The 10,848-nt window shown below is 38.2% G+C and overlaps 1 protein-coding gene across 1 annotated transcript in view; it reads left to right on the top strand.

Annotated features, from left to right (window-relative positions):
• Positions 1 to 1,325: 1,325 nt before the first annotated feature.
• LOC138055579 (uncharacterized) overlaps positions 1,326 to 10,848 on the top strand; it is a 28,511-nt gene continuing 18,988 nt past the window's right edge. Inside the window, exons 1-5 of the mRNA XM_068901482.1 lie at positions 1,326 to 1,390; positions 2,112 to 2,167; positions 2,345 to 2,381; positions 4,248 to 4,915; positions 5,474 to 5,659. Of these exons, the coding sequence (XP_068757583.1) occupies positions 1,326 to 1,390; positions 2,112 to 2,167; positions 2,345 to 2,381; positions 4,248 to 4,915; positions 5,474 to 5,659 (1,012 nt within the window). The remainder of the gene's footprint in view (positions 1,391 to 2,111; positions 2,168 to 2,344; positions 2,382 to 4,247; positions 4,916 to 5,473; positions 5,660 to 10,848) is intronic.

Below are 10,848 nucleotides of genomic sequence, written 5' to 3' on the forward strand. Positions count from 1 at the left end.
GCCCGAGGTCGTGGCAGTACGGACTGAGCGCAGCGAGGTCCGTACAAAAACGACCCAGGGCCAATATTCCCCATTACGGCTCGTCAGCTAGCTCGGTTAGTAAGTAATTATTATATGGCTTTTTAATTACCTTTTGCTTTGTTTTTGCAAGCCGATAATCGGCCCGTGGGCATTACGGGAGAATAATGCCCTATAATTCAGTCACAATTAGCCAATCAGAGCGCGTGTTATATCGGCTACAAACACAAGTTATATAATAATGACTAATAATTACTGAGAGGGTTTTGATGGTCTTCCTTGCATTTAAGCTTAAGCAGTGTCTAGCAATGACAGCAATTAATAATTAATAATGCTAGGGCTTAATTGTTGCTTGATTATAACGTATTTCGATGACTGTATAAACACTTCCGTGGCTCGTTTCCACTTATACGATATTACATTGTTAATTACAGGACGCAAAAATTAAGCACGTTTAGCGAACATTTGTATTCTAGCGAAAAAGTGACAGCGACAATTGTATTCAGCGAAAAAACGACAGCGACATTTGTCTCTAGCCAAATAGGCGACAGGTGGGCTGGAAAATGATGGACAAAGCGACATCAGAAGCCCTCTTGGAAGGCCTCATATATACTGTATGAGGTATCGTATAATTATTTGAACTGTGAGTTGAGATGATTTTTGTTACAGAGATCATTGTATTAACTTCAGCAACTTGAAGGAGAAAGAGTTTTAAAGCAGTTGTGCAAAAGGCCTGAGAAAATCCTGGCTTGAATGTGATTAGCCTGCTTTGCAAACATAATCTAAGACTGGTTAGTAACGTCTGCGAAGCAGCCCTGAGATCCTTGTTCTGGACCCCCAACGGATTAAACAAATAAGCAGAGAAATGCATTTCGAGTTAACCTTTAACCTGTTTGGCTATTACCAGTCTTGTTAAACGATTGTTTTTCTTAAAAAACTAATCATGGGGCGTACTCAAATGCTGGTACGCTGCTGGGGGCCCTGAACAAGGATTTCGGCACTGGTTCGCAGACCGACTTAACCAGAGGTTTGGTTTCGTCTATGGTGCAGGCTACAATATGATTTGAAGTCATGACAGGGTGATTGCATTGCTTGGAGCTATCAAGTCCTTTGTGAGCTGGCTAGGTGGGAGGTCATATTGCATCTAGTATTAAGTGAATGGATGATAGAGAAAATCTGTTAAATATTGTGTATTGAACAGCAGAGTTAAGGTGATTGATCTTGGAAAAAGAAACCTCGTGCAAAAAAAATTGCAATAGAAGCCTAAAAAGAGCTAAACGTGCAATTTCGTTGCATACTGCTCTACTATGTCAGCTATCACGCTATTTAAGAGATGGGCAATTGCAAGACGAACTATATGTCCTGTATACAGGTATGTATAATAAAGAACTGACATGAAGTATCTGCAATTTAAACAGCAAGGTTGGGATGATCAGTATTATGGAAGATCATTTTTGCGAAAAGATTAGATGTAGTATGTCAAAAACAAATGCGAGTGTTTCATCAGAGGTTCCAAATACCGAGAAAAAAATGGTTCGAGGTGTTTGGAATCCCTGATGAAATACAAAGCACGAGTTATTGACATGACTTCTCAACCTTTTTTGGCAAACTCTGAGTGTAATGTGATAATCTTCCATGTTCAGTTTTTGGGTGAGTTTAAAAGGTAGAACTTTTGAATAAATTTGCATAATAGGGAGCGTTGCCTAGCTAGTCGGAATCACGCAATTTTTGCCTGCCAAAGTCTTCAGCCCAAGAAAGTGATACGATTAACAAGGCCATTCCAGTTTCAAATAAATATAAAAATAATTGGGCTGTGAACACTTTTGCAGAATGGCTGAGGTTTAAAGAGGTACAAGTGCCCGTTTTGGTGGACTTTTCAAAGACTACGAACCACACAAGGTTGACGCCTTGAGTGCTGATGATATATTGCTGAAATGGATGCTCTGTCGCTGACCTATTGGGTGTCCAAATTTATTTTCATGCTGTGGATGTTAACGATAAAAAGTACTACGATCAATTTTTATGTCGACTATGCGGGTAATTTAAAGTGCTCTGTCGGCAGGTTGATTATTTTTGTTGTTTTTTTTCCAAAGGTTTGTTAGCATAAAGGTTCATTTAAATTTAGGTGTGTTGATCAGTGAACTACAGTGTAAGTCAGGCGTTTCATGGTCTGTAGTCCATTGGGTATGAAGATACACATACATGCACCTGACCAAAATGGGACGCTCTGATTGGATAATAACATGATTATGAATTATCAATGAGCTTGAGAAGTAATCATGAGGTACCAAGTTCTATTACCCTTTCTTCACCTCTTGAAATTTAGGGACAGACAAGACATGTCATGGAATGGTGGCTTTGAGGTATATTACATGAACTTCGTTTTGACAACATGATGATCATCAAAAGACTTGACAAGATGGTGATCATTAAGAGAATCTTTCAAATCAATGGAAACATGATGATTATGATGGTGATGGTGTAAAGGTCAACATGGAGGAAGGTATGGTGCAAGTAAACACAAATATTGTAAGAGACTAACGCTTTGAGCGGAAGAAATTTTTTGTCCTTTTAGTGCTGTAGTTTAGGTACATGTAGTGGTTAGCAGATCTTGGTTTTGATCTTGGTTTTGATCTCAAACTGGAAGTGGCACTTTATTATTCCTTAGAGAAAGTTCATTTTGTTTTTTGTTAATTTTACCAGAAGTGCAACCATATAATGTACATGCCGGGGTCGTGCAGTCAAATAATCAAATTGAAAGTGAAGTGCATGCATGGAGGTGGAGCTAAGCTAATAGGACGATCCGTGCAAGTAAATAACTATGATAGCAATGTTTTTGCCTTCTCATTTGGTGTGAAATATCCTGAGTTACTGAAAGGCAAATCTGCTACCACATTTATTTCAATGATTGGAAGGAAAACTAAAGGAATGACAGAGAAAAATGCTTCGAGTCAATTCACTCCCTAATTTAAGTGCCATTTTTATAATAGCAAAAGGGTGCTTGTGTCGTGGTTTAAATTTCTTTCAACGTGGTTAAATTCTAAGGCTAGCCAAGAATAGATGGTTTTCACAGTGATGTCATCAAACGTGCGAGTTTTCCCGGATTTTTATTTATACAAGGTTGAAGATGACCTAGAAATACATCATTTTACAAGCTACCAGTTTTTCCTTAATGTTTTTGGTTTTGAAAATAGAGCATTTTGAATTCCGAATTTCACTTGCGTGACACCAGATATTGAAATCTGTTTTGATTGAAAAAATTGCTATGGTTATGATTGTCCGCAGTTTAAACGTTTCAAGTATATTAGGAAATGTCTGTCTCACAAGTCAAAAGTGAGCGCTTACAATTGGCAATGTGAACTCCAGATGTTTTTGTTGATTTCTGGCCACCATGGTAGTGAACCAAGGTGGTACACCAACCTGGCGGCTCCGTACAAAACTCTATAAAGTTGGTTAACCACACAGACCTCAGACTTGGTGAGGTTGTTTAATATGCATTGGTCTTCAAACACATTCCATGGTCTTAGCCTTTTTCATTGTATGGCTTTAAATTGATTTTTTTGTGGCATGCCAGTGAAAGCGATCTACGTTTAAACTGGGTGGTATTTTTCAAACCAGTTAATAGTCATCGAGCCACCGTTCGTCATCTGAACTATTGATTTTGTAGAATATGAGTAAAAGAAACTTGGGATTAGCTTGCGGTTATCACAAGGGCATTTAAGGTGTTCTAATCTCGAAAGGCACCTCTAATTTTACAGCATTAATTGCATTCTCGTTGAAAAACATGAATGTGGTGTCTTATGATTTGCACTGGATAAATGTACAGGTAGTGGGGACACTCTTCAGTAAAGGTATTAAGGGAAGCAGATGGAGAGGTATACGTGGAAGAGGAGGAAGTACTGAAAGGAAAGGGAAATGTGAAAAAAAGAGACAGGCCACATTCTTATTCAGCAGTCAGTGTTTCTTGCTTTTCTTGTAATGTTTTATTGAACATAATAATGCACATACATGTAGAAAATGACACACACAAAGCAAAGCAAATTTACTTTCCTGCACAGCCACTCCAGTATGCAACAGTGTCTTTTGCAAGTTAAAGTTGTGGAATGTAATTACAATGTACTTGAATATTAGATCTTAGTGCTTAGCAAGAATATGTTCAAATTTCGTTCATAGCAAATATAGAATCTAGCAGATGATAAATTATTTTGCTTTGTTTTATAAAATCTTAGGTGGAAAGAAAGGGAAACCTTGTTTGCCTGTTCCGGAAGATTGTTATGGCATGCCCCAAAGCTCAGTGTCAAACCATTAAAAGAGAGAGATCTTCGAGCTGTCAGCAAATCCTGGGAAAGTGCTGATCTGCCGATTGATATTTTGCTACTGTCAGGGGAGGATTGTGGGTTGTCGAGTTGTTTCTCATTTCTGGGTCAACCTTTCAAAAGCTACAACATAGAAGTTGGTTGGATATATTTTGAATACATTGGCAATACTAGTAATCAAGAGCAACTCAAGGTTGCATTAAAGAGATGTTCTAAAGGTTCTGAAGTCCCAGGGGGATCTTCAACAGCAGTAAAGAATGCAGTCAGAGTCTTGAAGCCAAAGGCTGTATTTTTGGTGGGAACTTGCAGTGGTTTAAGCTCAGATAAAGTCAAACTAGGAGATGTAGTTGTATCTGCGAAGTTGACAACACTAGCTGGATTCAAAATTCCTGTGAGTCGACATCTTGGTGATCTTGTTAGAGATGCCCCCATTGGCTGGGGTGCTCCTTTGGAAAATCCAGATGAATTGGAAGTTAAAGTACACTGTGATGGTGATATTTTGAGCCAGGCAGAGTGGTGTAAAGTTGCTGATCTTCAAAAACAACATCCAGAAGCAATTGCTGTTGAGACAGAAGGGGAAGGTAATAGTTTTAGTAGTGAATGGAAATAAACCCTTAAGTAATTTGTATTAAGATACACGTAAATCCAAGAAAAATCCTATTTTTATTAAATTCTCTTACACCCCCCCCCCCCCCCCCCCATTTTTCTTGTCAATGAAACATTATGCTAAGCTACTGTATGTGTTTGCTGAATGTTTTTTCCATGTAATGTTCAAAGGTGTATAGAAGACTGGTAGCAAAGATTATTTTATGAATGAGACAGCTTCCATTGAAATGCATTATCTCCAACGTTGAAGGTTTCATTTTTAATACTGTGTACGGGTAATCAAGACATAATACTGTGTTGATAGAATGGAAGAAATTGTCACTTTAAGGAGCATTTCTGAAACAAAATGACTGTTAAGTGCACATTAATATTATGTTACATTTATCTTAAAAGAAATTTGGTGTTCTTGATCTCTTCTGATGAACTTGGAGCTGCTGTTCCATTGATTGACTTGGAGATATGAAGCAACAGAGTGTTTCTTGAAGGGCTTTCACTGAAACGCCGATGTTAACTCCCTTTGTCCTTACCTTCAGGTGTTTTTGCTGCAGCCTATGATGAAAAGGTTGAGTGGGTAGCAGTAAAAGGTGTGGCAAGTTTTGTTAATCAAACGCAGCCATCAAGTAGTGAGTGGATGTCCTTTGCAAGCACCATGGCAGCGTCTGTTGTGGCAAAGATGCTCTGCCCCGATGTTTTCAAGGATTGGCCGCACTGTAACCAAGGTAAACTTCAGCAATGCAAAATTATGCTCCACAGTAGAGTTGTACCTGAAGTACCCTGACCTCTACTACATTGTATCTAGTCTTCTCCCTTATTTTTATTTTAACCTAAGTCATCCAATCTTTTTATTAATCAAATTAGTTATGGTAAAAATCGAGGGCTGAGATTTTGCCTTAGTGTCTTTAAAAGCTGTAAACTCCAAGTAAAATTGATGTATCTACCTTGAAAACAGGCAAAAAACATTGATGTTTGCTCCTATTGTTGCTGATGAAATGTATTCCACTTCATTGTGATTGGCTTCTGGACACCTGTTTGCTCTTATGGTCAGGTTTTGGAGACAATGCGACCACACTGCTGTGGTAAAGATTTCTGTTAAAATGTGGTTAACATTCATGAAGTAATTTTCTTTAGGTGCAAGCAACGTAAAAGTTGAGCACGCAAATGCACAGAAACGAAAACGAAAGGAAAGTCAACATGAAGTTAGTTCAAATCAAATCAAATCAACTCAACTCAATTCAAATCACTTTGTTAATACAGTATTTTCGGGTAATTATCTATTACTAGTATTACACATTAAGAGAAGAGGAAAAAAATGAGGTTATCATATGTACCTAACTGACAGTAATTGACAGTGTGTGTGCAGCAGCCAAAAAGCTTTCAAGTTGGCTGCTGCTTATGAGCAATTAAAAGAAAGGAGGAGAAGATAAAAAGGGATTAAAAAAAACAGCTGGCAACAATTTACAAGGTGCAAATAACATGGCATCTGACAGGGTGCTGTGATGGAGATCCGCATAATTCCCTGAAATCTGCATGCTCCTCATAATTACGATATTTTCCGCGTAAACAGAAGAAATGCTTGATGTTAGAGATAACGCAGCTGTTTACCATCCTCACAAACATAAAAGCCAAAGAGATTGACTGTTATGAAACGCTTATTTTCCTGAACATTGAAGAACGATTGAAGAAAACACGCCATTTGATTTGCAAGATCAAACAGTTTCCACGCATTTTTCGGCACTGAGCCTGGACACTAGAGCCTGTGTTATAAATTACAAATACCCCGGGGTCGAAAATTTAGGTGCAAATTATAGTGGCAAATTAAATTGTATCATTTGTAATCGTGGGGAAAACAGGAGCCAGCAATACATATGTGTAAAAAGGCCGCTGAAAATGGTCAATGATCTAGGGAATGGGTCGCGGTCGAACCATGTTACAACAAAAATACTCCATATCATTAAATTGAAACAAAATTCATGACGAGAAACAAAATAATTTTTTATCGCTTTATTTGTTGTAGCAAAAGTTGCCAATTGCTAACCCATTTATTTCAACGGTGAAAGCTGGTCGCAAATTGGCGACTCCTCCGGATATCTTAATCACAAAGGGAAAAAATCCAGTCACATGCGACTGTATTGGCCGCAATTTCGAGTCCTGATTTATCATAAGCATGTAAATACATTAGACAGGCCTAATTGTTAGTTTTATAAATTGTCTAAATTTCCGCATATTCAAGGCATGTTTACGCGTACTAAGCCCAAAACTTTCCGCATAATCTATATTTTTTTCCGCCTCCTATCAAAAGCCCAGATATAAGTATAGGTGGTTTGCAACCAATCGCTAGGTCATTACAGCATTGCAATGCTGCAATGTACAATTGCTGGTGGACGAACAAAAAGGAGGAAATGAGAGATCTTTTGCTTTAGTCCACCAACATCGCGGCGATGACGTAACGTGAAAACATAGTTTGTAGATGTAGGCTGGTTATGAAACTCGACAAGTTTCTTTGTTTCATGTTTTTGTTCGCTTTTTTGGCCTTGCCCCTGCACAAAACCCGACACAAACACGCTTTTTTCTGCAGGATAACCAAATGAATCAAAATCTTCGACTAATTTATTCGAAATTAACTTGCGAACCAAAAACAAAAGATTGTGCAGGGTCACGGTCGGTTCAACATCTAAATGCGACTGTATTGTTCCTGCTTTTGAAACCCCCAGGGTTTCATAACCAGTCCCTAGATTAGCTATGGTTAAAACCACCTATACATACGAAGAAACAGAAATTACAAGTTAGGATACTCATTAATATTTTAAAATAAGTAATACAGTAGTACATATATAAATTACTACCCAAATAGTTCATCATTTACATAGTTCAGACAAGAAGAAACTAGGACTGACATTGAAGTAGATAATCTTTATATTGCTTCTTACTGTTATGCTAAATGTGCTGTTTTTAACTCAGAACTGGGTAAAAACTTAATTATGACATTCCTGACAGCCCACTGACAAGAAAAATATATTTATGGCACAAAGTGGTATTCTTATTTAATTTTTGCCGACTTTCTGAAAACACCTCTCCAAAAGTTGAAAAAACAAGCCAGTTTTTTCAAGTTGCAATCCATTTCCATCCTCTCCATCCTTGGCTGGAAGCAGCAAAGAATATCTTCAGTACACTTCCATGGTTATTGGCAACAAAACCACAGCATTATTTTTGGTCTTTATTGATGCAAAGGCATCTTTAAGTGTTTTGAAGTTTAACTAAAATGCCGTGACATTGCCCCTTTTAAGGCTATTGGTAGAGAGCCATTTCAAATTAGTAGGAATAGTTTCACATAATTTTGAAGCTGTACCTGCAAAAGTAAATTTGCCAGTGTCAGTCCTAACTTTTGCTCGCTAAATATTAATTTTAGATGAATACCTTGTATGTACCTGTCGACATTAGACACAGTTTCTAGGGAGTTATGAAACAGTGTTGGGGTAGTAGAAGATTTACTAAATACATGATAATGTATCTTGTTTGGAAACACACAAGTACTCGGTTTAACAATATTATCAAACTTCAATATATCAAGGAGTTTACACTACACACTGGGTGATTCTCAGTTATCAGCTATTTTCCCAAGCCGCGCACCGGTGGCTCAGTTGGTTGAGCACTGGGCTGCCATGCCATGTGTGAGTTCGACTCCAACCGGACCAACACTCAGGATCTTAAAAGAGCTGAGGAGAAAGTGCTTCCTTTGTAATTACATCGGCAAATGGCTATACCTTCAAGTCTTCTCGGATATCGATTATAAGCCGGACGCCCCTTCTCACAAATATCTTTCATGGTCATAAGGAGAGAAGAGTAGGGGATGAAGTTCCCAGTGTTGTGGCTGTCCTTCCTGGGGATGGGTGGGTGGGTATAGCAGGTCCACATCAGCTAAATAGCTGACAATACTTCAACCTGCTCGAACAAATTAATAACAAAGAACCAAACGTACGATGGATACACTTGTTTTCCACTAGTACGCATAGCTTTTTAAAATTGGATGGGTACGTATTTCCCCAAGCCATAACTGCAATATTTAAGTAGGGATCTATAAGAGTATCATAGAGTTGTTTAATTAAGCATCTTCAAATCAACATAATATCTTAACTGAAACAAAATTCCAGTTTTCTTAGCTAATTTGTTTGTAACTTGAGCGATTTCATCCTTCCAGCTCAGATGTTGATATTTTATACAAGTTTTCCTATCAAAGTTTAGGATACTTATCGAAGTGACGTTTTTCCTAGGTGAAGTTATTAACATGAAATTGGCCTTTTTCATAATAACAGATAGTTTATTAGCAACACAATAGTTAAGGACACGAATCATCTCATAATTCATAACTTATTCAACGTCATTAATATCACTAGAAGTGAAGAAGATGCTGGCATCATCAGCAAAGAGACAGAAAGACCGTTTGCTAGATGAGTTAGCAATATCATTAATATAATTAAATTAAAAAAAGAAGGGATCCTAAGTTTGACCCTTGAGGTACACCACAAGTCATTTCTAATAGGTTACATTTCTCATTACGGATTTAAACAAACTGGGAGCAATTTTGAAGATAACTAGCAAGCCACGAACACCATACTTAAAGACTTTGGCAACAAGGTTTGATGATCTACAGTATCAAACGCCTCGAAAAATGAAGAAGTGGCCACAATATACAAGATTTCTATTTCTGTTTTTAAATTGTCAATAATAGGCAATTTTCACGATGGCGTCATTTGACTACAACTACCACAATTCAGTTTGTTTTTCTTTTCATATTTAATTTTGTATTCCCAGTGGGGTAAAATAACAATAGCTCTAATTGACATGAGACAAGCGAAACCTGAAGGATTCTGGTACTTGTAGTCATATGGCGTAATCATGCAAATGTCCTATTGCCATTATAGCTTGCTGCTTAGAGTGGTTCTTTTTAAAACCAAATTGGTATTTGAATATTAAATTATGCTTGTCAAGGTATTGATCAAGCTGATTGTAGACAATTCATTTCAAAGCAGTGCTCGTCACGAACGGTAGCCAAATAGCCACAGCTGCAGCCTAGTGAAATTTCAGTTTTGCCTGGTAGATTTTGAGCTTCCACTAGCCATTGGGGCTAGTAAATATTGTGAAGCAGAAGAAAAACGAGAGAATAGAAACTAACAACAGAAACTGTGAGCGGATTCTCTGAAATTTACTGCCTAAGAAAATGATCAGTTGGAAAAAAAAAACTGAAGAGGAAACCAACGTGATTACAGTTTCCCCACACCATGTTACGAACGATTAATCACTTGTGAAATCATACGGAACTTCTCGGCTGTTGTTTCCATTGCGCGTAACTCCGTCGCAAACAATCACAAGCACCTCCCGAGAGCTTGATCACAAGCAGTTTGCATAAATGGAAACACCTTTTACGTTCATCCCTGACCAATCGCTGATGATCGCAAACAAGACGCAAGAGATAGAAAATTTCCTATCGTTACGTCTTGTTGGCGACGAATAGCAATGCAAAAGCTAGGAAACAACGATATGGAAACAAAATCGTAAACTGTTTCTGACTGTTTCCGATCAATCGACGATATTTTTGTGCACATGATACGTTTTGACGAATTAGAGGCAAGTAAAAGTTGTGGAAATGGCGTCCGAGTACGATTCTGGCAATAGAGACCGTAAGCACCATGACGGGAGAGGAGGACGGGGACGTCCGTTGGACGAGGAGGGCTGGGTCCACATTCCTGTCGTGAACATGACCCATTTGTCGTTAATCAACCGGGAACTTACAAGACGGGAAAGGCGGGAAATACGAATAAGTTAACTAAAGACCATGGCTACTTTTCGCGACGTACGAATTGCGCTCCTTGACAGCTATATGGACAGCGAAATAGATGACGATGAATTTCTA

The sequence above is a fragment of the Montipora capricornis genome, chromosome 7 (genome assembly GCF_036669925.1).
Source record: "Montipora capricornis isolate CH-2021 chromosome 7, ASM3666992v2, whole genome shotgun sequence".
NCBI classification, from domain to species: Eukaryota; Metazoa; Cnidaria; class Anthozoa; order Scleractinia; family Acroporidae; genus Montipora; species Montipora capricornis.